This window comes from Dreissena polymorpha, chromosome 2 (genome assembly GCF_020536995.1).
Source record: "Dreissena polymorpha isolate Duluth1 chromosome 2, UMN_Dpol_1.0, whole genome shotgun sequence".
NCBI lineage: Eukaryota > Metazoa > Mollusca > Bivalvia > Myida > Dreissenidae > Dreissena > Dreissena polymorpha.
The window spans coordinates 80,079,120-80,106,728 of record NC_068356.1 but is presented as its reverse complement, the minus strand read 5'-3'; the positions used below and the strand labels follow the sequence as shown (position 1 = coordinate 80,106,728).

General features: G+C 34.4%; 2 protein-coding genes and 1 long non-coding RNA gene across 7 annotated transcripts in view; 2 read left to right on the top strand and 1 right to left on the bottom strand.

The window, feature by feature from the left end:
• The window catches only part of LOC127869865 (uncharacterized), a 30,855-nt gene extending 21,662 nt beyond the window's left edge, over window positions 1-9,193 (top strand). The window contains exons 7-10 of the mRNA XM_052412521.1: window positions 4,914-4,995; window positions 6,546-6,732; window positions 7,028-7,157; window positions 7,781-9,193. Coding sequence (XP_052268481.1) covers window positions 4,914-4,995; window positions 6,546-6,732; window positions 7,028-7,157; window positions 7,781-7,897 — 516 coding nt within the window. The 3' untranslated portion in view covers window positions 7,898-9,193. The remainder of the gene's footprint in view (window positions 1-4,913; window positions 4,996-6,545; window positions 6,733-7,027; window positions 7,158-7,780) is intronic.
• A 3,873-nt stretch (window positions 9,194-13,066) lies between these two features.
• On the bottom strand, window positions 13,067-16,788 carry LOC127870322 (uncharacterized). Its single transcript, XR_008044760.1, has 2 exons — window positions 16,104-16,788; window positions 13,067-14,409 (listed from the first exon to the last, which is right to left on the bottom strand). It is a non-coding gene; the product is annotated as an uncharacterized LOC127870322 (long non-coding RNA).
• A 2,935-nt stretch (window positions 16,789-19,723) lies between these two features.
• Window positions 19,724-27,609, top strand: part of LOC127867749 (TRAF3-interacting protein 1-like) — a 35,472-nt gene continuing 27,586 nt past the window's right edge. For 2 of the 5 annotated variants that reach the window (XM_052409112.1, XM_052409111.1), the window contains exons 1-4: window positions 19,735-20,017; window positions 21,560-21,628; window positions 21,873-21,921; window positions 22,325-22,437. In XM_052409112.1, coding sequence (XP_052265072.1) covers window positions 19,895-20,017; window positions 21,560-21,628; window positions 21,873-21,921; window positions 22,325-22,437 — 354 coding nt within the window. In that variant the 5' untranslated portion in view covers window positions 19,735-19,894. Of the gene's footprint in view, window positions 20,018-21,559; window positions 21,629-21,872; window positions 21,922-22,324; window positions 22,438-27,609 lie in introns of all 5 variants that reach the window. The other 3 variants (XM_052409108.1, XM_052409109.1, XM_052409110.1) reach the window with 3 other exon arrangements.

Here is a 27,609-nt window from a genome sequence, read left to right as displayed (position 1 = left end):
ATTTATCGCCTTTCTTATGTAAAGGGATTAGAATTCCATCCGTCTATTCCTCATATTGATTTTGTGCCATTTTACATTTCACATCAAACCAAACTACATGACTAATTTTGAAGTATTAGTTATTAAATGTTATTTCAAAAATAAAGCATCAGCAACATTGCGTATAATATCAGTACACTTATTTAACGCACTTTTTATAGATCTCGAGTCACAACTTGAACAATCTAAACCGTCTACAATTTTGTTATACATGGGTAGGTTGCTCATAATACCCGTTACGCAATGAATCGTCCCATTTAAACTTCGTTTCAGTTTTTGACAATTGATCAACCGTGTTATTGTTACAATATAATGTAATGTATAATATAACGGTGCGTGGAAACTGAATTCATTAAAAAGGTGTAACAAAAAGTTTTGTTTTATTGCAAGATTTCGTTCATGGCAAACCTTAAATATGTATATTGACTCGTATCACCTATTTTGCCACGATAACTTGAGGATTTACATAGATCAAGCAGTTTAATTCCGTGGTTATTATGAGACCTGTCTACAGAGGCCCTAGCAAAGTACATATCTGGATCATAATCAATATTATCTATAAAACTATTTACATCATCATGAATAACAAAATCAGATATGGACCCAATCCTACTGTTAAAGTTACCTCACGTGAAAAACGACCTTTATTGTCATAAATTAAAAACAATAATTAAATTTAAAAAACTCAACACTTATGATATTTTATGCAGGTGAATCTTCGCACCAAACATGACATCCCAAAAGATAAATTATCTGGAATCAAACAAAAAATTGTCGATCTAATTTAATCTGATAACTGAATCATGATGATTTTTAATCATGTCAATACCATCTTTTAAATATTCTTTAAAATATTCAACTACCCCACCGCTTCATCTACGAGCGTTCTTGATCTGGAATTTTCTATAAAAATTGTGAAAAATATATCCATTTAAAGAAATGGTACTCGTAAAATTGGTCAAAGTTTTAAACAAAAATAAATTTCATATTTTAACAAACATCAAATAAAGGAGCGTCCATCTTGCTTTGCGACAGACCATTCACATTCCACGACAGGATCGCTAGTTCTCTTCCTTCGTGCCCTTTTGCCTGGACCGGACGACCGTCCACGTAGAAGGTATCGTAGGCTATCCAGTACCTTTTGCCTTGTCCCCCTCGCCTCTTTCATCTTCGGTACCAGCCGTCTAGGCTTGGTGGGAACTGCTCAAAAACGTTAAAGTTTGTACCGTTTAGTTGTTTCCACTGCCGCCGTACAGCCTCACGGTAATTAAAGAAGTTAAACTTTGCCACTATTGATCGGGTCTTCCCTGGTGTTGTTTGGCCCGAAGAATGATGCTTATCTTCATGGCCTCGTTTAGATGCATCCGGAGCTTTGTTTCTGTCACTTCCGGTGTTTTACCGACAATTTCCGGTACACCAGTAAAAATAAGGTAGTTTCTCAATGATCGAGATTTAGGATACGTAATATCCTCTCTGGAGTTGTCGCGCTCCTTCTTCAGTGCTCCACCTGATTCGTTACCTCGGCAACAGCGATATCCGCGCCCTCTATAGCGTGCTCTAGTCGGTCAACGCGCTGTTCGACGCCTTTCATAGGAGTCTGAAGTGCTAGGCACGTGCATTTAATGTATGTCTCGAAACTGGTGAAGCGTTCCTCGAGTTAAACAATAGGAGAGAGCCTTTTTTCAACATTATCTAGCCGACATTTAATGGCATTTAAACAATTCATATTAACACATATACGAGTATTTCAATTTGTTTTGATTTCGAATAGCCCCATGCTTCTGCTGCATAGCTTGAAGTTGAACTAACAAAGTCATCAACTTATTTATTATATGTTTCAATTTTGAGTTAAAAAGTATTTAAACGATGTTATCAATAAGCGTGCATGAATAAACATCAGTTGGCATATACATTTTTGGCAAAATAAGGAAAATAGCAAGGGAGACGACATTACACCCCCCTGACGTTAGCCAATAGCACAGCCAAAGTAATAAGTATAAATTGAGAATGACTGAAAACAAGAGTTCATATTAAAATACGTATCTCTTAAAATTCAAAGAATTTTACCAAGCACTCCAGATTTTAGTTAACGCCACATACTATTGCACTGCTAAAAATTGAGTAAAAAAAGTCATCATGTCAACAAACATAACATAGAATATTTTGTTTCTATATACATAGTTTTTAACCATGGACACAATAATACAATTTTATCAATTTTAGAACGCCCTTTTCAAAATCGGAAGTTGGCGTACAACATTATATTATTTTGTTTATTAAGCAGCATGCAATACGTGTATTAAAAACTTCAACGTAAATATTTTGATAAACAACTAGCTAGAGTAATTCGCCTGTTCATAATAACATCGGAAGTCGAACCTTTTTACAATGAAATACTAAACCATGTATATAGGCTTCATGAAAATAATCTGAATTAACTTTCGTTTTTACTACAACACTCAGATGTCATGATAAAATGTCAATGATTTAGATAAAATACGTATTCAATATATATTCAAACCCTTAGTCTTTGTTACACTTTAGTGATTCGACCGTTTGTTAAATTTTCTCCGAGGTAATCGGATTATCAAGCTTATGATGAAAAGTTCATGAAAAATTTAAATCGCCTTTATCATCGAAAACAAATCTGAGTATTCGTTTCAGTCTTTCATACGCGATCCGTTCACGCTTTCCATCTCTCTTGGCGTCTTTGATTTTCGTGATGACGAAAATAATATTCGGCGAAAATCTTGCAGGTCGCTTGCTCGTCGTACGATCGCCGCATGCTGGTTGGCAACGTGGACTTCTGCACCAATGACTTAAAAGTAAATATTATTGTGTTTAGGGTTCGAAAAGATAACTTTACGAATCAATCATTTTACATTTCTGTTGGATTTAAAATGCTGAGAAGTTGTATATTTTAAAATTAATTTAGCAAATAAAAATAGTGTTCAGTGTGAGGTTTGAACCCATAACTGCAAGAACAATATAACAATATATTTAAGCTAAGCACCAAGGTTTCAGCTATGTACATATTATTTCTCCAGCCAATAACCTTTAAGGCAGACTCCATGCACATCTTCGTAATTCCACCGACAAAGTGTCAATAAATTGATATGTAAGAGCAATAAGATGTCATTTTATCGCTGATAACGTAATGAATAGATGACAACAAGAGTTCGATTTAAAACAAAACACTATCCAGTCATTAATTTTCTATCAGTTAACAAGTTGCACCACCGTATTGGAACAAATAAGTTATAAACAGAATCTGAATCAATCACATGGCCTTCGGTATACGAAACCTATACTGATCCACTGTACCATCACAGTGCGAGGTCCCGGATGCGCCGCTTTCTATCTTCAGCGCCTATATGGAAGCAAGTGATTTCATCGCGTCCTCATTTTTCATCGTTTCCCTTTCAGAAAATGTAGTATGATGTGCTAAACTAAATAAGGGCCAGATTAAATCTTTTGTATATAATGCATAAACATTTCAATATTGCAGTAAGCAATCAGAAAAGGTTGATAACGCTGGTCAATTACGACCTGAAACAAATGGTAACTATGACGGAACTGAAAATAAGCATTATGAAGCATGAGCGGTGAATTGTTTGTACTTTGTATGTAGAGAAAATAATATAAATGTTGCAGAATACATATGCTACTTATTAAGGCAATAATGTCATTATGCAGAATTCATCTAAAGACGGAATAACCATTCGATTTAGGGGGAGGGGAGGTAGTAAAAATACAACTTTAAAGTATTTAATAGGACTTCGTATACAGCGTCTCATAAAGTGCATATCACAGTAGAAAACACTTTTTGTTTGGGTTATTTTGGCACATGCATGATGTGCATTCCTACTATTATACTACATTGTGTATATACTAACGGCCCAAATGGTACACAATAGCATCACTTAGTTATATACTTAATCGACTTCACTGAGTACTACGTAAAGCTATGTATCAAATCCACGCAGAGTTCTCGTTCCTTGCTCTCACATACAATTTGATCCAGCTTTGCTGGGTCCAGTCAAATCTCTGCGCGGAGGTTGGTTATATATTTTTCATACCTGGCTTTAACGCTAAGAAATGCTGTTATTCAGTGGATAGCCAAACCGATACCTACCGCCGTATACATGTGTGTGGAAATGAATTAGAGAGAGAGTCAAGATCTGGTCAATGTCGCAATATACAATCAAATGTACAGTATATTATTCATGTGTGCTGGAAACTCGGAATTAAATATTAAGCGATACTGCGGTATGTTTCAAAGACTAGATTTCAATATAATATGTAAAAAATTATATTTCAAGCTCAATCGATAAGACATACATCATCATGTGAGTGTAAATAAAATAGAATCTATTTGACTATTCCTTAGGTGTTGCATGTAGTAGTCATATGTAACGTATGTAGATGTATAACGTATACTCTTAGCATGTTAAAAACGTTGAGGATAAGCAATTTAATTCGGCAATGGAATTAAAGCGATAAGCATGGAACACCGGTCTCCCGTATTAAGTATCGATTATTTGTCTCCGTGTATATTTCTTAAACCTAGATATCGGTATGATAAATGTCCTGCTTAACGCAAGTACATATACGTACACATCTTGTATAAGGTTGTAGTATGTCGCTTGTTAACTAGTATCTTATATTGAGGGTGAAGTGAACACTTAAAAGGAACTCAGTATTTGAACGTGAGCATGAGTAATAAATAATAATAGCACAGCTGTTGCAACTGTTTGAGTGGGAATTCACGTTCTATCGTTTTTTTCCGAACTGTTGATTTGGAGCCCAACTATTGACTCGCTTTATGACATATTAGTGGTGATATGGCTCAGCAAGTGTTGGTGCACAATTAGGCGGTTTTAGCTTCACTTACACCCGGAGACCTTGTTGAGTTCAAAAGGGGCTATTATTATTCGCACTGGGCCATCTACAAAGGTACGTGTTGCTGGATATCTAATAAGTATTCAAGTAAAACGCTCGAAAGTACATCATCATCAGGTCATAAACAATAATTATTTGAATTTAAAGCGAGTATTTTTATATTACAAATATGTCTTTGCAGAAGACCCTTATAATGTATACAAGCAGTAATAAACGCCTCTTAACATTTGAGTTTCACAGATTTACATGGTTGTGTATGTGGAATATATGATATAAAATGGTCGATATAGACAAGGTTTACCAGCGCCTGGTATATTACGATACAAATCGCATATTCTTGTATTAAAAACTAATAACTGTGATTAAAATATTATGTCAACTAAAGGAATAACTCAGTCTAAATGTATGAAATAATTATCACATGTTTGAATAATATTGCACAGCATGAATATGCGCAAAATAGCACGTAACTAGATATACCGGCGGCGGGCCAGTATAGATTAGCAATGCGGCGGAATGCAAATATACCTTGCATATCATATGACTGTATTTTGTTTAACACGGAACTCAATTATTTAAAATCAATAAAGGTGTGTGTCTTTTGGGAATGAAGTTTTTAGAAACGTTTTGTAACCGAGATATTTCGAAATATAAATTTCTACGCACCGATTAACCCAAGTCTGTACCTGCCATTGCCAGTCATTGTGAATACTCATATTAACTGCATTTGCCGCTGCAATAATTCGCACCATCCATTATTTGCCCGAACAATGCCTCGAAACATGTATGTTACTGAAAACGTGTTCAATATTCAGATTTGAACATTAGTGAACACTATTGTTATAAAACGAGTGTCATCTGTTGTGCTAAAAACGCATTAGATCTTAATCGCGTTTATGTCTTGTATTCGTTCAGGTTGCTACCATAGAAATGTATTTTGTTTACTCCTCTAATGCATGGTATACCAATTGCTGCATATGTGGAATGATCATCATACATTAAGTCAGAATATAACACAACGATATGAGAACATCTTGTTTAACATATATACTGGCTAAAATGTAAGACGAGAAACAGTAAATGATCGCTTGGTTTAGTATGAAGATTTTCATCCAATTTATGTACTCAAATTCCACGCGTTATCATTATTAACAAATAGACAGACATACAATTTTACTGACGAATACAATCAGTATATAGCCATATAAACAGAGCACATATTGCATGTAGCATGCCAAGGGAATGTGATTGCCATAATTTAATTTACTTGCCGAGAATGTTTTAATATATTCAGTATTAGTTTTATGCTTGGAGTATATGTAATACTAAAACGAAATGAAATTTATATTATTATTTTTACTTCAATAATTAAATAACATTTAACCATTCCCATGAAAAGATACAAACAACAACGAAAATCTCTAGCATATTAACACATTTAAAAATAAATACGTTCGAATTTATTTGCAGTGTTTGTGTGTATTCATGTATTTTTAAATATTTACCTAATGTCTTAATAAATTAATAATTTAAATGAACCTTAATTGTTCCGTAATAACTCACGTAGATGGTAGGTTATGAACATAAGATTTTGACTGTTTCAGGAAACAGCAAGGTCGTCCATCTGGCTGGCGACGAAAATGACGGCCTAAACGCTAACCTGAACTCCGGTAACATCTTCACTATTTGCGGCAAACGATTCAACAAGGCCTTCGTCCGCGTCGACGATTTCTGGGAGGTTGCCGGCGAGTCAAAAGCCGATAAAAACAACTCGCATGACGGTTCTAGCACGTAACTATAACATATTTTTTTATTTGCATGGAAATGTGTAGCTCTCTTAAATATATTCTTCCGTATATCAGGTTTTCATGCATTTGTACCCAAACAAATCAAATATAACGATCCGTGTCCGCAATCTTAAAGTTAACAAATATAATTATCTGGGATAAAAAAAGAGTGTGTCCGGAAACGTATTGTAATTACGGAATTATCAATGCTGTTAAATATGTTGATTCACCTTATGCATAGTAATCATATGTATCCGTCCGTATCATTAACATAATGCATCTTTATTTATGTTTTTCAGCCCATTGTCTCCCGAAGAAATCATAGAAAAAGCCATGGAAATGATTGGTGAGATTGGTTACAACCTTCTGTGGGGAAATTGTGAACATTTTGCCAAGTTTTGTAGATACGGGAAAGCAAAAAGCAAACAGGTTGGTATTTAGATATATATTAAATGTGGTTTAGTTAAGTTTAGTATAAACCTATTTATTTTAGTTCGATTGCATAGAAAGCCTAAGGCTTATTTGAATCGCTCTCGATTCCGTTTCCTGTGAATAGAACTAGTACTTTGGGGGTAAATCTGAAGAACGCTCCCACAGTGGGGATCGAACCCATGACGTTTCGATATGTGTATTTTACATAAATGTGGTTTGCATTTCGTTCTCAAATCCAACATTTGATTATATATATATTTGGATGTATTTGGATTCATTAAAATTTCCCACAAGTTGGTTTAAGTGCCAGATTTTTTTTCTAACGAACGTTCGTCATGTTTTCACAAGCGAAAGACTACTAATTATCATATTCCCTCATCTCAAGATCGATATTTCTTGGAAAGGCATAACACAAAAAGATGAAATATGATGGTGTAGATATTTGGGAACTAGTTCGTAATTGAAGATTCATTTTTTAATTATGATGTTTATTTTCTATAGTTTGCTTGATTAAAAGCCATGTGGCTTCAGACAAATAACTATAATTCATACATCAGGTTTAGTTTCTACTCAAGCCACAATTATATCTACTCTATGGGAGTTTGAATTGTCCTCTCCAGGTGGACGATGTCTTCACAGCTGCTGCCGTCGCTGGTGTAGCAACGTTGGGCGCGATATTTTTGTCCAAAATGTTTGGGTCGTCCAAGAAGGAAGATTCAATCGAAGAAAAAAAATAAGATGGACTTTGTTGTCCAAATAGTTCAATGTTTGCGTCCACTTTATATGGTCGGACTGTTGGTGAAAAAAAACATGTTGGGCATAAGAGAACAATTCGCTTCTTTTGTTTTGGTGTGCATAACTTTCCAGATTAGTGCAAACTTGACCATGTCATGCTCTTTTGTTGTCTATGGTGTTGTAAATATACAATTAATAACTTTTTAAAAAATTGCTTATTAATTAAAAAACTAGCAATTTTTATCTGAATCTTATCTTAATAGATCTATATCTGAAAGTCGTTTATACACATTCAATAAAATCTGAATTATTTAAATAAATGGGCTTTTAAATTAATTGTATTTACAGTAACAGACATTAACCAATTAAAGTTTTGTTTTTTAATGATACTGTTGTGCCCCGAGACATTTATTATTCTAATTTAGTATTAATTTTCAAAAGTGATTTACTTTTGTCCTCATTTGATTGTGATGATAATATATATATATATATATATATATATATATATATATATATATATATATATATATATATTTGTATTACAATGTGGATGAGGTATTTCCAATGATCGACTTTTACTATTATAAATAGTAAAAAGCAATAATTTTATGCACAATTTTCAAGCAGTCAATACAATTTATCATGTGTTTTAATAAAATTATATGTGTTATATAAGAAGCATATAAAGGAGTATAATGAGGCGATGTAAAAGTTACTATCAACCTTGCTCATGTACCTTCGCAATGCATTTAATGAATATCTTCCTTTTAACATCACACAAGGACTTGAAGAAGTATGTGTAACTGTGTTGTGCTATGACATTTCTTATTACAAAATAACTATATCAAACATTAAACAACTATTTTCGATTCCTAATTCAAAAGATATGCGATGATTACAGACGTTCTGTATTCATTAATACAGTTCTATAAGCGTCACTGTACTTATTGGATGAAAATTAAGCCTGTCGACAATAATTAACATCATATTAACTGTTTTAGTTTAGTATTTAGTAGGTCACACGGGTTATTTTTATTTATGTTGCATTAATATTTGCTTTTATATCTCGTGTATATCAACATGTATGCTAACCCGGTATATCTACATAGTACATACAGTATTATTGTTGTGGTACAATTATTGTGGGATCCAGTTTTATTGCATTGATTTTCAATGAACACGTTTAACTCAATATGATAATGTATATTGAAATATGCCATGTAACTGCTTTCTATTGCATAATGCTTATTCCCTTGTACGAGCGGGTGTCGCGATATCTAGTATATCTGTTATATTAACTGTTATCTTCGCGTTGTTAATTTCAATGAACACGTTCATACATGTTATTTGTTTTAAAAGCATTATAATACAAAATAAAGATGTAATTACAAAACATGAAAGGCGTAATAAGGCTTAAGAAATTAAGAGTACATACTAGATGTCGTAGTCAATATGTACTGACCACGCACAACATGTCTACAACTGTGTACGGTGTGCGCCTTCCTTTTGACAAAAAAATCCAGAAATGTAAATCGCAGGGTCACGGTCAAAGCCACTATCATTGTGCAGAATCAACGGGGTTCACATATGATTAAACACGGGCTGGACAGAATGAAAACAAACCGTTAAGAACATTATTTTTGCAAATATCTCAAGTTATTGAAATATGTTTGCAAAATTCTTTAGTGCATAAAAACGGGTTTTCTTGCAGTGTGTGTCGATATCTTAAGATTTAAGAATACCTTATTGAATACGACTGAAATAGGTGCCAAAATTTCACGTTGCGTGCAGCATAACCGTGGAATTTTGGCCAATAACACAGGCTTATTAAATAAAGTAATAACGATGTTTTTTATATTGATATAAGCAGCATAAAAATGTCATGTGAGCACTAGTTCAAATTCTTTATAAAAAAATGTTTTTAAAAGTTGTTTGAAAAAGACACCACTTACCGGTGTGTTTACATCCATTAATATCCATTTGTGAACCCTATGAAGTCGCGTACGTGATCCTGCACCCTGACTATGTCAACTTGTATTTACTTTCTATTGAAAACGGTCTGTGAGAAACATATACCAAATATTGTAGTTGTATCAGTTACATTGTAAAAGTAAGGCATATACGATGGCAGGTTATGATAAATTAAAGCCATCTAGATGTCAACGAGAAGTGTTTGCCGAAAGGAACAGAAAACTATAATGATTTCATTAGTTTTACTCTGGTGTTACTGAACCCGGGAAACAATATGCTCTTCAAACACAATTATGTGCGTGTTTGGTTGACATAGCTTCGGAAATAAATGCTCTATTACCTTCACATGGTTTGACGCGGTATTTGTACCACGTATAAAGTGGCAATAATTTAAGAAATGAAGGTCAGAATTAGTCTATAATCGGTATCATTCGAGGTCTGGTGGTCAAGTATATTGTATATATGTGTAAGTTTAAGTTTCAAATGGCTTAAAATATTTCTATGCTTTCTTCCGAGCGCGAAATATGGATGTTGACCCCCTCCCCCCCCCCCCCCCCCCCCCCCCCCCTAAATTAAACGGGCAAATAACTATGGTTTTACAGATCTAATGAGTTAATTTTAAATCCTAACGATGATTGTATGATCATTTTGAGCGAGGTAACTTAAGTATGAGTTTGCCTTAAAGTGTATGCTCTTCTAAGTACTCTCAGCAACAGAGACTGACTTTAACTTCCTCTATCGCTATGTTTTTCAATTGATTTCATGTGTGAACGTCCTTATTTATATTCCCAAAAAAGGCGTCACAACTTTTCGCAATTATTCGTCCTAGCCGTTAAGCGTGATAACGACATCGTTCTGCCTTATTTAGCAATATTACACCTTTTGCATCTCGGTGAAAATGACCAGATGTTGTAATAAATTGTGAAGGCGTGTTTTCCTTAACCATTTCCAGTTTGCTAATATATATTTTTGTAACACTCCCTGGCATAACTGCCATGCGATAAAGTAGCGTGGAATGTGGACGCATACGTTGCTTATCATTAGACTTGTGTGGAATTTGAATCTGAATGATACGTTGAAGTAACCAAGTTTGGCTTCTATTCCATGGGGAGTGCGCATGAGCTTAATATGAGCCAGGAAAATTTCCCACATTTCCCGATATTGTGGCCTTAAAACACTCAATAGATGTTGAGTTCACAGTGCCTTTACTGAGTTAATTCCAGTCAAGAATACGCGGAAAGAAATATATCACTGTTTGTGTGTAGTGGATGGTAGCACTTGGAGTTTATGTTCACTGATTTTAGCACTATATTTTGGTGGATGTAATCTTCAAACTTCGTAGCCCTAACTGTGCGTTTCGGTCTTAGACGATGCCAATTGTGATCAGTAGTGATAGCCGGTACCACTACCTTTTACAAGAACGTCAATCTCTGATGGCGTCGCCTCTCTTGTAGTGTTGGGAGGTTTAGATCGTCCAACATGGCTGATACGCATACATCTTGTTAGGATTTGTAATCCTTCGTGATAAAGCGTGTCGCAGATCGTTGGACTCGATCTTGCTTGTCTATGTCGTCGTTCTGGTTTGAGTCCCACACTGCACTCCCATACTCCAGTATAGAACAAATTAGCGCTTGGTATGCGGTCTAACGACAGCTTTCGGGCAGTATCTGAGGTTACGTCTTAGGAAAACTAGTGTAGAGTTGACTCGTGTTATATAGATGTGGGTTTTCAATTTAAGGTCATTGTAGAAAGTAATGTCTATGTATGGGTTCTCTTGGAATGTTGTTGTCAATGGTGTATAAGGATGAAGATTTCGATTTTTAACTGAGGAAATAACATTTCTTGGTGATATACCGCTTTCCCCAATCATCTATCTTTCAATACTGCCGGAACCCCCTTGCGGGTACTATTGGCAGGTGCGCGTGTCAGTGCAAGAATAAAATGTTTAAAAGCATTGAAAGGGAGACTTCAAAGCATGAAAGTGAGGTGAAGATAAAAGTGTGATAGTGTTAAACAAGAAGAAACATATTTATAGGTTAAAAGCTGTTTAAAAACACTGTTTTCTGCATTCAGGGACGACTGGGGAGTAGAGTGGGGCTAAGGCAACGCTTGAACCCCTCTAGGTCTGCCTGCTGTACAACTGAGGCAGGTAGGCCGTTCCAAAGAACTATGGTGTAAGGAAATAAGGAATATTTAAAGTAGTTAGCTGATGTATGGACTTGTCTGAATGAGAGTGGGTGCATATGACGAGTCATCCTCATAGGCCTCTCAAGATATGATGGCGGCGAAATGGCTACCAAGCCATACACAATAAAAAAGGGTCAGTCGGGAGAGGTCACGTCGGTCCTTCAAAGTCTGCCAGCCAAGTTCAGTCTGCATACCGGTAACACTGCTGTAGAATGAGAAGTCATTTTTCACCCAGCGGACTGCTCTACGTTGTACTTTTTCTATTTTGTAACAGTTTTGTTTGGTATGTGGACTCCAGACAGAGGACGCATATTCTTACTGGGGTCTAACTAAGGTCTTATAGGCTACTCCTCTGATGTTTTCATTTTTAGTCTGTATATCCCTGCGGATGAAACCAAGAGATTTATTAGCATTCGTTGTACTGTTGGTTATATGTTTGTTCCAAGAAAGATCATCTGAAATGGAAACACCTAAATATTTAGCACTGTCTAGCCAATCATATAGGTTGTTAAGGTCTTTTTGTAGAATTCGGTCGTCTTTAATTGAGTTGATGGCTCTAGACAGTAGGCAGTCGTCTTCAAAAAGCCTGATGTGGGATTTCACTCTTTCTGGTATGTCATAAATATGACAGAGAAACAGCAGGGACCCTAACACTGTGCATTGTGGTCGTCAGCTCCTACAGCTACGCGACGGGACTTCGCTCTTTCAACCACCACGCACATTTTACGTTATGTGAGGAATTGACCGCAGATGTCGTAGTTTTCAATCTTCGGCAAGAGGTGTTGGTGGAGCACGGTGTCAAAGGAGGTTTATCTAATTTTGTCAAGAGATCTTACACGGTGAAAGTTGTCTGTATTTTGCAACGTATTTCATACCCGACCTTTCTTTATGTTTTTTTAGAACGGCGCCTAATATCTATCAAAAATATAACATTAACTCGCATGTCATGTTAAAAGTTCCAGACAATGACAAGGTAACGGAAAATACTTCTGATTGACAAGGCTAACTGGTCGGAAATCAAAACTTGTTTAATAAATTTTATAGATGTAAACAATATTAATGATATGAATGTCCAGCAGCTTTGGGACAAATTCAAAGTCTGTCTTAACACACTTGTTGAAAAATACATACCAACTAAAACTGTTTCTGGCAAGCAGCATCTACCATGGCTGAATTCTGACATTAAAAAGCTAATGAAAAAAACGTGACCGGACTTATAGCAAAATGAAAAAGACTAAAAATTACACTTTACTTCCAAAAATTAAGAAGATCAGATCATCCATACAAAAGAAAATTCGTAACTCTTACTGGGACTACATGAACAACATAATATGTGATGAAACAGAACATAAACATGGGACAACTAAACGTTTTTGGGGTTTCATAAAAAGCTTAAAAAACTCCTGTGGTGTAGCACCTTTGAGGGATGATGGGGTCTTAAAATCTAACCCCAAGGAAAAAGCTGAAGTCTTAAATAAACAATTTTCTTCTGTTTTTACTAATGACACAAACAGCTCATATCCAGATCTTGGTAATAGCCCGTATAAAAACATGCCATCAATCAATATTACGGTAAATGGTGTTAAGAAACTCCTACTCAAACTGAATCCTTACAAGGCCGCAGGGCCAGACCAAATCAAACCCAGAATCTTACAGGAATGTGCAAATGAAATTGCACCTATTTTTACAATTCTTTTTAACAAATCACTTATTTCTGGTTCTGTCCCTTCTGACTGGTCCATGGCTTTTGTAGCTCCTATTTTAAAAAAAAAGTGAAAAGTACCAAGCTAGTAATTATAGACCAGTCTCATTAACATGTATTGCTTGTAAATTGCTGGAGCATATCATTGTTAGAAACATCTTAGACCATCTTGACAACTTTAATATCCTGGTGGACAACCAACATGGCTTTCGAGCCCGGCGGTCTTGCGAAACCCAACTTGTGGGCTTTATCCATGACTTAGCTTCTACCATGCAGAGAGACCAGATGGATGTTGCCATCATGGATTTTAGCAAAGCCTTCGATGTTGTACACCACGGTAGATTGTTGCTGAAACTAGCCCATTATGGCATCACGGGCACTACACACTCTTGGATTAAAGCTTTTCTTGGTAACCGTACTCAACAGGTTGTTGTAGATGGGGCAACTTCCACCATGGCCCCTGTAATTTCTGGCGTACCCCAGGGATCAGTTCTTGGGCCTCTTTTGTTTCTGCTCTACATGAATGATCTACCTTCGTCTGTGAAGTCAAACGTCCGTCTATTTGCGGATGACTGTGTCATGTACAGATCCATAAAAACTTTGGCTGACACTATTCAGTTTCAGAGAGATCTAGATAGTCTATCATTGTGGGAGCTGAAATGGAAGATGTCTTTTAACATAGAAAAATGTCATATCATGCATATCATGCATGTTACGAGAAACCGTAAACCATTAAAAACAGCCTACACTCTTCACAATCAACCTCTGTCTGTTGTAAACCAAGCCACCTATCTTGGCGTTGAAGTAAGCTCAACTTTAAACTGGTCACCTCACGTAAATAAAATTAGTAGTAAAGCAAACCAGAGCTTAGGTTTCTTAAAACGAAACATTCATTCCTCTAAAATGGAAACTAAGGCAGCGGCATATAACAGCATTGTTAGACCATCCTTGGAATATTGCTCTAGTGTGTGGGACCCTTACCATCAGAAAGATATTGATAAAATTGAAAATGTTCAGCGTCAAGCTGCCAGATTTGTAACAAATAATTACAGCAAGACACCGGGCACGGTCACAAATATAATTAGGGATTTGAATTGGAATACCTTGCAATCAAGAAGACAACAAGCTAGACTCATTTTGTTCTATAAAATAGTATATAATCATGTTGATGTCAATCCCCTTCACTATCTCACTCCATACATTAGACACTCACGCCATCACCATCACATGGCATACCAAATACCACCAAGTACAGCTGATTACCACAAATTTTCTTTCTTTCCAAGAACAGTTGTACAATGGAACACACTTCCATCTTATGTAGTCAGCGCTGATACGATCCCTTAAATTTAAATCAGTGCTGTCTACATCAGTGTTCCTTCCTTAGATCACATGATTCTGCTTTTATCCTGTTTTTAACTCGACTAATATTCTCACCACCTGCACAGTTGTATATGTATATATTTAAGTCTTAAGGGCTTAGGGTGTTAGGTTTTGCACCCTTTTTTATCACTGTTGATAGGATTTTCCTGAGTGGATTGAGTAACTCGGGAAACCTATTAATCTTTTTCTTTTTAACCCCCCACGCATGGCCATAATGTATCAGTATTGAACATAGCCATTATTATAAAAGAAGAAGAACTTGTGTACTGAAAGTAGATCTATATGAAATCAAAATAATGATAGCTGTGGTACGCCTATACCTTTGACCAGGCAGACTTGAGATGGAAATATACATTAATCTAGCTGATACTGAGAACAGCATCTTGATTTTCAATAACATTTTACACAAGACTGACTAAAATTGCCGCCTAAGTGGTAGATTGATGCAGTCAATTTTGAAAAAAACAAATCATCATTTGTGTATCATTATGTGTAACTTTGCCCCTAAATGTCTACCTATGCAGATTAACTATTTTTTAATAATAACGCATACATTATAAAGCAAATAAGCTTTACATCTATGTTGGAGTACCCCCCGATCATAGACACACGCCCGGTTCTTACATTTAGTGGCGTGTAATCAATAGGTCACACATAAGTATTATTTATATTGTTGTAATTGTAATGCAAAAAACGACCGAAATACCGGACACGCTATCCAGTATATTGTTATTTATTTAAAGTTGAAGAATTTATACGCAAGAAATTCTACGGGCAAAAGCCCGCGAAGCGGGCGTTGACCGTTCATACATATGGGAATTTAGACATAAAATTACATAAGACTACCACATATGGATACGTCTCAAAAAAATTTGCCACGCGACATATATTTTCGCGATGCTATTTATGACATTGAACAAATCAAAAACACTTTGACATATGCTAAATCACATGTAAATACATACCTCAAGAAAAGTTATATCAATGACATCATAATTGTGTAGCGAATCGCACTAAATATTCTCGCATTATTTGTTTTTCTTCGCAACCGTTCCAGAATTGTCATTACTCAATTATCTCCCCTGAATGCTCTTCTTCAGTGGGTATAAGCCGAAGACTGGTTCACTACATATAGTTACAGTCTTTACCAAACACAATATAGGTGAACATAACCCGTCTTTAATATATTGCCGAATCTCAGATTTCTGTCGAATTTATTTGCTTTGATCTTTTCGATATCTTATTGTTTTTATTATCCTGACAAATCACAAACGCTTGTTAAAAAATTATTTGTTTTAAACACTATAGTTGGCATCTCTATTCTTCCAGTATTCTCGCGGTATTTCAATAACGACACCCTACTGTTTATTTGTCAGAATATGTGACGCATTTTCCATTCGCTCTCAGAAAGCATTCTATACATAGATGGTGACGTCACTTCGTTATTGTCAGTAAGACCGGTGTGTACACTATGTCTCAGAAAGAAGTTTTACGTGTGATCATGAGCAATATTTTGGTAAGTTGTCGTTGTTATCCACCAGAAACACATTTATTCACAAATTAAAAGATATTACGATCTAACTGTTTAGTCTTTTAGCTTTAATTTTTAACGTATTTACACCTGACACCTCGTCTGCTCGCACTTTACCGATATCCCGAAAGGTTACATATCACTATAATTAGTTTAGGCCTAAAACCACAAAATCCGATACCGTTGGATTTTCGTAACACAATCTTACGTAAAAAATCTTCCAGATTCGAAATCAACAAAAAACAAGACATTTATAAATTGTCTGCATTATTGATCAAATTTTAAGATATATATTGGTTTTCCGTTTTTAGAAGCTGTTCTGCGAAGGCAAGAGCTGTGCATCATACAAGCCATTCTATCCAGCAAAACTGACAGTTTTAGTTTACAGAAATCAACAAAGGAGGGATTCCTGAACTATCAAATTTCCAAGCTATACACACAGTTATTATCTGTGGTGATCTTTATTGGTTCTGTTTGTTTACTTGGATGAAACATGTGTGAACTTTTATAGAACTTTGAAAAGTCTATATATGTCTATCTATAAAAAAAATCAGCTATTGTATAATAAGATCAGATGTGCAAACAATGTCAAAGGGTTGTTAAATAAACAATTCGAAGGCACTTATGCTGAAAAAATATGAAAGTTCCCATGCAAATTTTGTCTGTATATCGACAAGTGTCTGCCGATAATTGTCAAACTAGTAATACAAAACTTACCACAAGTATGTAAAAGCACTAAGTACCTGTGATCATTTTTAGTAAGATAGTGTAATTCTAAACATTAGCAAATAGCTTGTTTAGTAAATGCATAATGCAATTAATATGATTTCCGTTCTATTGTGTAATTAATAAATTGGTTGTTACTTGTTAATCCATGATAAATGTTTTATGGCCAGTACAAAACCAGCAATGTTAATTTTGTAAAAGGTAATACAATAACACCACTTTGTAATTTCATATACGTAAATATTCTTGAAATGTAGGTTGATGACAGTGTTTTAGTTTTACTTATTTTGAAACTATTATTTTATGTGCAAATAAATGATGTGAAGTGTTTTGTATCTCCACACAATACCACATACCTTTTTATAAATGTACTGTGTAATGTGTTATTTGGATGATATAACATGATGCATTCTAATATTTGCATTCAAATTGTAACTATAGAGCTAAGTGTATGCAGTTTAGACTGTGATTTTAGAATTGCTACAAAATGGCTAGTTTTTTAGTGGCGACAAAATTTAAACTATTCAACAATAGTTTGCGAAAGAAAATTAGAAACCTGCAAGATACCTGTATTTATTAAATATTTTAATTGCGAATCAAGTATGTTGTTATGCTGTTACACTTAATTATACATTGATAATAAATAAGAAGACAATTAGTGGTGTTAACGTTTCCCAACAGTAGAAATCATTCTTCTGATGAAGTCAGTGATATACAGACGAAAGCTCCAGGTATGGCTTTCAATACGTAGTGTGTGTTATTTGACAGTCTAAAACTTATTGGATTAAAAAAAATCCTGTCAAATTTGTCGAACAAAATTGATTTGACACATCACATGATTTTGATTATGTTAAATCAGTGTACTGTATGCTAAATGCAACTGCTTTAGCAAGCTGTCAAGTTGAATTGAGACATTTGATGAAACAAACTGTTTCCTGGGTAGGACCAGTACTTAGTGTCTATATGACGTACCATGACGTCGAAAGTCTACAAGACCTACTAAGTAGAACGAGAAATGTACTTCGACGTACAATTTTCACCGACCCTTGAGTGTTAGCCAATCAGAAGACATCTTACGTCTGTTGCTTTTAGAGATTTTTGACATTGAACATTATTATTATTATTATTTATTCCGAATAATGCGACTATCGACCGCTTACTCATAGATATTGTACGTATTTATTAAACATTATTATTATTATAATTTATACCAAATTATGCAACTATCGACCGCTAACTCATAGATATTGTGCGTATTTATTGACCTGGCGTGGCGGAATTAACCTCTGACTTATGCAAGTTATGGTTATCACAAAATACGACCAACGGGGAGTTTATAATACATTATTTATCCCATTAATGCTTGGTAACTGGTTACCGTTGGGAATTTCCTACACAGTAATGCGCTGTACGGTCGTGATACTCCGCCCCGCATGATCATTTCATACACACAATATGCTGAATAATTTTAATTTTAAAAAGGTAACAATTGAATCTTCTTCAAATTTGTATATAATCTATTTAAATGCATTAAATACTTGAAACTTCTATGTGTTGTTTTTTTTGCCATTCTGATATTTTTATTCATTTTGTCCTCAACTAAAAAAGAGATTTTAAACATTTATTATGAATAAATCTGGAGGAAAAGCAGCTCAAGAGACTAGTGTTTTGATTGGCTGTTCAGAAAATGTGTACGTAGAAGTACAAACATGTATGTCGAAGTACAAATTGTAGTTTGACGTACAAATATATACTTCGAAGGGTATTTTATATATTTATGTCGACGTACAATTATTGTACTTCGACGTACATGTCTCTTTTTAACGTGTAGGTCTTCTTGACTTTCAATCCAAATGGTACGCCATAGTATGTCTTTAGGGTTATCTAAAGAATGCTCCCACTTAAAGGATCAATACAGAGACCTCCCAGTGACTAACCCAGTTAGCAGACACCCCATCCACTATACCACAGACACCGAACCAGCTATAAATTCCTGTGGCTAGAAAACAAAAAAAAAATAAGATGCTAGATCTTTAAGCTTGGAACATGTAACTCGTTTTAAGATTGATTTTTTTGGATGCATTACTTAATTATTGCAACAATTATCATATTTTGAACACAATCATGTCCATATATTTATTTAAAATACATGGTTATCAAAAATAACTTAAAAAGCTTTTGCCCGTAAATTAGGTAGCACCTATAATCATATTAGTCGTATTATTAGGGATTGGAAAGCTATAAATCTGCGCTGGTAAACTTTAGTTTTAATACTGTTGTGTAGCCTCAAACCATAGCAACTACGTACATTCTTAAAACGGAAGTTTACAATGCTCTTGCGCGAGCGAACTGTATTGTGGGATAAAATTCCGTACACATGAAAGTTTAGCGTTTGACAGTTGAATGTTTTTATTTTGATGTTTCGCATTTAAACGCGTCAAACGTTTGAAAAACAATTTTTTAGAACAAGTAACAGTTGTCTACCCACAGCCTGGGACCATGGATCCCAAAATAGCAAAGAAAACCCAAGACAGTCTTGGAAAATTCATTAAAAAGCCACCGTTGACAGAGAAGCTACTTTCAAAACCTCCGTTTAGATTTCTACACGATGTAATGACATCAGTAAGTATTGCTATTGTGTGGATAAGATTGGGACTAAACTGTGTGTAGCAGTTAGCAGCTGTTTAATTTAAATTAATCAAATTCAAGAGGAAGAGTTGCATTTTGCAATGACAGTGTGGGGTTCGAAGTAAACCTCAGTCCGTGCCAAATAGTTGTTTAAATGATAGTCCTATAGACTATGACCCATGTACAATTTAAAGCCTGTATAAACATTAAAGTTCAAAACTAAAAAAATATCAATCATAAAGCTTTATCTTTATAGACGGCCACTTTAGAGTTACATGCAAGCCTTTCCCCAGAATTGAATCATTGGCAATAGTCACCTCAAACAATCCTCTTCAACACCATGAATGTTTAAATTCTATTTGTTACCAGGTGCTCCTAATTTAAATGGGTACTGAGAAGTCATTAATCGGGTACTGAGAAGTCATTAATCTTCTCTCTACTATGCCAGCAATCAAATCACACTGATGCCCAATTAAACCTCATTTAACAACGTCATTATAATACATCATTACATGAAGCTAGCTGAATACACTTAGCTCAGGTCACTAGGTCAAAGGTCAAGGTCACAGTGACTCGAAACAGTAAAATGGTTTCCGGATGATAACTCAAGAACACTTACGCCTAGGATCATGAAACTTCATAGGTACATTGATCATGACTGGTAGATGACCCCTATTGATTTTCAGGTCACTAGGTCAAGGGTCAGGGTCACAGTGACTCAAAACAGTAAAATTGTTTCCGGATGATAACTCAAGAATGCTAATGCCTAGGATCATGAAACTTCATAGGAACATTGATCATGACTGGTAGATGACCCCTATTGATTTTCAGGTCACTAGGTCAAGGGTCAAGGTCACAGTGACTCGAAACAGTACAATGGTTTCCAGATGATAACTCAAGAATGCTTATGCCTAGGATCATGAAACTTCATAGGTACATTGATCATGACTAGCAGATGACCCCTGTTAATTTTCAGGTCACTAGGTCAAAGGTCAAGGTCACAGTGAATCAAAACAGTAAAATGGTTTCCTGATGATAACTCAAGAATAATTAGCCCTAGGATCATGAAACTTCATAGGTACATTGATCATGACTGGCAGATGACCCCTTTTGATTTTTAGGTCACTAGGTTAAAGGTCAAGGTCACAATTACAAAAAACATATTTACACAATGGCTGCCACTACAACTGACAGCCCATATGGGGGGCATGCATGCTTTACAAATAGCCCTTGTTGTATTTTATAATCCAAATATTGTTTACATTTACAAGACACTGCACCAAGGTAAAAAAATAAAATTAAGCAAATATTATCAGTATTTACTGTTTGGCTAGCTGTAGGGAAGCTGTCATGCCTGATACCTTAGTAAAGATTAACCTTGCTGTGTAAATGCCTACGTTATAAACAAACCCATAGAGGCTTTATGCTTCCCCATACCCACACTGTGTGTTGACTTGTGTTCCATAAATGCTTGAGCCTGTAAATAAACTTTTAATGAATAAAGTATTAAATACAATAAAATCATTTTGTCTTCAGGTTATCAAAACAACAGGAGTTATGAAAGGCTTATACACAGACAGTGAAATGAACTCCGAAAATGTCAAGGTATCAGTAGTTTTGTTTCTTAACAGTCACATGCGGAAGAGGTTTATTGGTTTCCATGTCTTTTTTAAACATTTATTATATATCATCTGGTTTATTCGCTAGTTCTCAGTAATTTTCATTAATTATATATTTTCTGGTTAACATGAAATATTCACTAGTTCTCATTAATTTTCAACCCTCTAATAATACATTTTTGCTCAAATCAAATTGATATTCATTAAGAGTACAATTATTTATTTTGCAGGATAAAGACAGTAAAATTGCATTTCTTCAAAAAGCTGTTGACTATGTTTGTAAGTATGTTAGTATAAAAATGTTGTGTTGCATTAAACTTCTTTGCAGATTGTAGAATGGAAATTAAAAATCAACAAAGCTGTCTGGAATGTCAATGCCTACATATTGGGAGATATTTTGGAGCTGTACATTGAAAGTGTAAACAAATTGTTTTTTAAGTGAAAAGTATTAACTAATTTGTGTTGTGTGATTTGAATTTGACAAATATATGAATGCAAAGTATATGTAGGACATGATGGATGTCTCACAGTCTGTTCAAATTATTCATGTATTATTGTTATTGTGATGTGTTCATGGGGATGTTTTAACGTACTATGTCTATATATTACACTGTTATATTTACCACACTTAGATTATGAGAAATACCATAATGATTGCTACTAAAATACAATGTTTTTTCAGCTAATGCATCAGGAAAAACTTTGTCAGTAAAACCAGCCAAAGTTGTGGCAGGACATGAACCAGAGAAAACCAATGAGTTCCTGCAGGCTTTGGCAGCAGCCATAGGTTCAAAGGTATGACTTAAGGTAGCGCACCCATAATGGGAACCATCCAAATAATATCAAATGTATTATTTTCTTAATCAGCATCGTTTATCTGAACTACATGCAAATTTGTAGGTAGGCTTTCCATGCTTTAAATGCTTTTTGTCCAGTTTATTTGCACCCCTGGGGTATATGAAAGTTCCATAATTCATCCAGATTTCAAAATATGGGCATGCAGTTGATGTGTACCGATGCAGTAAAGGTGTTTAAAGTTTAAACAATATGAAATAAGTGTTCTTTACAGACATTTTTTTTTTAAACGTGTGATCTATGGAAGAGCGCCATGAAATGTAAGTGGTTTCATCCAAGCAGAAATTAGGGTTGGTTAAAAACAAAAAGGGGGGAGGTGTTATTCATTTAATCTTTAAAATAAAAATATGCCTGTAAATTACATTAATTACATCTTACATTAATTAAGCATATGTCCTTTATGAACCCTTAGTCAATCTCACAGTTTTTTTGTAAATTTTTTGTTTTGATGTGAGAGCGACAAATAGGGTTAGCGTATGTATTTTGTTATAAAATTTGATAATTGTGTGGATTTTTATAAAAAAACAAAGTTAAATCAATGACAAACTATTGAAAGGAAATGTAAATTGTAACATTTCCTTCAAATGTGTATCTATGTATCAAATGTATATCAAATTTGTACAATTGAGAATATAATGTATAGTACTTACCTTTAACTGTATATGATCTTTCTTTTGATACATTTGTGCTATGTTCAGCTTTTAGTTTGAACCTTACTCTTAAAGACACCTATACTATATAGTACATTGTTGCTAAGTTTATATAGTATAACACCTTAAAGAGACTTTTTCATGTTTTAATTTGAACTTTAAAAAAGGAGATAAATCTAGATCTTGAAAGGGTCAAGCATATACATCATGTGATGCAATTTGATGATAAATGTATGGATTTTTATTAAAGCTTAGCCTCAAAGTTTAATCATAGACAAACTATTGCAAACAAATGTAAATTTTATTTAAACAAACATTTTTCATGATTGAAACATATCGAAAAAGCATATTTTAATACTGTGTTGTACACCATTGCTTAAGCTGTGGTAACTTTTTTATTTTATGTGAATCTAAATCAAATGTCTATAATTGGGAAGATGCTATATAGTCTTTTTCTGTATATGATGAAATTGTGTTTTTTTGATACAAGTATGCTATTTTTTATCTTGATTTTTCGACTTTACTCAAACAGTACCTTTATTGTCTAGTACACTAGTGCTAAGGTAATATAGTATAACACCTTAAAGAGTCATTTTGTTATGCTTTAATTTGAAATTAAGAAGGAAGATATACAAAGATCATTTGCGTAAGAATAATTGTAAACATGATGAATAACATTTGTAGACATTTAAATGGTAAATTATTTGTTAATAAGTATATGTTATCTTGAGATACACAAGTTAAAAAAATGACACCATAATGGTAACACATATAGATTATAATTAAATAAAACTTTTTTATGTGCACTAAACTAGATATAAAAATAATACTAAAACTGCGTTGAGCACTCTGCTTTAGAAACTCTGCATGATACTATATTTACATGTATTGCATTTTTATGATTAAGTGTTATTGTGATGTATATTATACACAATGTAACTTATACCATCAATTAAGTACTTGTACATGTACATATGATGTTACAATATCGTGATGTAATACCTTCTTTTAACAGAAAAAACAACACGCTATTAAAACAATTAAAACGAGCACTGAACACATTCAAAAACACAAATAATCTAACTACATTGGCATTACAATTATTTATTTTTTTATTCACATTAACTACACATGATTAAACACAAATTGATTGAAGTGAATAGCTGGAAAAATACTCTTGTATTAATAAGTAAAACGCCACAACTGCTTGTGTAGTAAATACTTACATGTATAGAAAGAAGGAATAGTAATGGGTCGCTTACACCCTTGTTTTGAACGATTCTTTTTATAATAAAACACGTCAACAAATAATAATTTGGTAGCACTAAAAATGAATCTTTTGACACAATTGAATGACTGGAAGCTCTCTGACTGGTTCAAATCAAACTACTATAAAGTAAAATGGAAACAGTAATATTATCAATGAATGTTAAAGGTTTAGGTAATAAACAAAAGAGAAATCAAGTTTTCGAATGGTTAAGGAATAAAAAATTTGCGTTCTACCTATTGCAAGAAACACATTCGACCAACAGCATAGTAGAATCATGGGAACAGGAGTGGAAGGGACAATTTTAGTGGCACGAAATCAAACAGCGAAGGAGTAGCAATCCTCATTAACGATACACTGCCTGTAAAAATATTAAATTACAAAGAAATTATACTGGGTCGTCTTCAAGCCTTAACACTAGAAATCAATTAACAAAGTCTTACGATTATTAATATTTAACCTAACAATGACGACACCCTTCTTTTAAAAACTCTAGCTAAATTCTTACAAGATACTAACGAAAATATTTTAATCGGGAGTGACTTTAATACTGTTTTAGACACTAATTTAGACAAGAAAAACGGCCGAGCCGATACACATAAACATTGTCGAGATAACTTCAATAATATTATAGACGAAAATAATTTAATCGTTGTTTGGAGAATGCATAATCCTAATAAATGTCAATTTACATGGCACTCTAACAGTAAACCGCCAATTTTTAGCAGACTTGACTTTTTTCTTTTCACAGATACATTATGCAATATAACAAAAAGTTGTATTATTCAAACAGGATATAAAACAGATCATTCAAGTGTTATATTAAAAATGAATTTCATATCACAAAAACGGGGACCTAATTATTTTAAAATAAACAACAGCCTTCTGTTAAATACCGAATATAAATCACTTATTAAAACACATCGCAAGAAGTTTTAAACAACAATAAACACTCAAACGCAAACACTAAATGGGAATTGGTAAAAGGAAATATTAGAAATGTAACTATAAAATTTGCTAGTCAAAAGAAAAAAGAAGATAATCAACAAGAAAAAGAACTAATTCAAGAAATAGAAGCTCTTGAACAAAACTTGATACGTAAGGATAATATAGACACAGAAGAATTATCAAATAAAAAAATGTTATTGGATAGTTTAAGAGACAAAAAAAGTAATGAAAAAAACAGTGCTTTTTTCGCAAACCTAGAAAAAAGACACGCAGAGAAGAAAACTATTAAATGTATAAAAGTAAATGATAAATTTATAACAAATCAATATGAAATATTAACAGAAAAAGTGAAATTCTATCAATCCATTTATCAAAAACATTATGATAAAACATCAAATATTGATTTCTTTAACACACCGATAAACCGCCTTAGTGAAAACAATAAAAATGTGTGTTCCTAACAGAAGAAGAACGTTATAATGCCTTTAAAGAAATGAAAAATGACAAGAGCCCGGGCTCATATGGACTTACGGTAGAATTTTATAAAACCTTTTGGGATAACATTAAAAAAACTTTCACCGAATCAATAAAGTATTCATTTATACACGTACATCTAACTGACTTTCAAAAACAAAGCATTATATCACTCATCCCTAAACCTAACAAGGATACCACTATTTTAACCAATATCATTACTTAATGTAGACTACAAAATAGCTACAAAAGCCATCGCTAATAGAATTAAAAAAACTATCCTCAATAATAGCACCTTCACAAACAGGTTTCATAAAAGGGAGATATATTGGGGAGAATGTCAGACTAATTTTTGAAATAATCGAATACCTTGAAAACAAACAAAACTTCGGTCTTTTATTTTTTTCAGATTTTGAAAAGGCATATGATACTTTAAATCATGAATTTATGTTTAAGTGTTTACAACATTTTAATTTCGGCAATGATCTTATTCGTTGGGTAAAGCTGTTTTACCATGATATAAGTAGTATTATTATGAACAATGGATAATTGTCGGAAAGTTTTATGCTAAAAAATGGCGTTAGGCAAGGTTGCCCTCTCTCATCGTCCCTGTTTGTAATATGTATCAAAATATTGTCTAATTATATTGAAAAAGACCAGAACATTAGGGGTATTGTTGTGAATAATATAGAAATAAAACAGTCGCTCTTCGCAGACGACGCAACCTTTTCAACAACGGTGAACAAAATTCTTTTGAAAATTTGGTCAGTGTAATAACACAATTTGGGAAAACATCTGGATTAAACCTTAACAATTCAAAATCAACAGTTTTAAGAGTAGGGCTATTCAAGAATACTACAATCCGTTTTTGCAATGATCACAAATTTATTTGGACATCAGAATCTGCAAGATCGTAGACGTCGGGATAAAAAAGTTATTGAAGAAAAAAACGTCCACAAAACTGTTGTCTCTTTACGTGATTAAATATTGTGTTAATGTTTAATTTTGTTGATTGATATAAATATAAGCAGGACAGGGGAGGTAATACACTATTATATCTTTCTTATATACAGGGGAAACAAATGCAATAAGTTTAAATTTCATTTAAATAGAGGATATTTGTTCATGTCAGTGTGAGATCATTTGTTATTTTTTTATGATCACATTATACCCCCCTCTCACTCCCCCCCCACCCCCCCACCCCCCAATTTTTTTTTTAAAACATCTAATAAATTACCAAACCACACATTATACCCCCCTCTCACCCCTACCCCGCCCCCCCCTCCCCCCCAAACCTTTTTTTTTTAAACATCTTAAAAATTACCACACCCCACATTATACCCCCCTCTCACCCCCACCCCCACCCCCCCCCCCCAAATATTTTTTTTTTAAACATCTAATAAATTACCACACACCACATTATACCCCCCTCTCACCCCCTACCCCCCAACCCCCCCACCCCCCCCCCCAAAAATTTTTTTTTTGTTTTTAAACATCTAATAAATTACCACACCCCACATTAGACCCCCCCTCTCACCCCGCCCCCCCCACCCCCCTACCCCCCCCCCAAATTTTTTTTTAACATCTTATAAATTACCACACCCCACATTATACCCCCCCTCTCACCCCCCCCCCCCCCTACCCCCCCCCCCCCCACCCCCCACCCCCCCTCCAAAAAAATTATGTTTTAAAACATCTAATAAATTACCACACACCACATTATACCCCCCTCTCACTCCCCCCCTACCCCCCACCCCCCCCCCCCACCCCCCC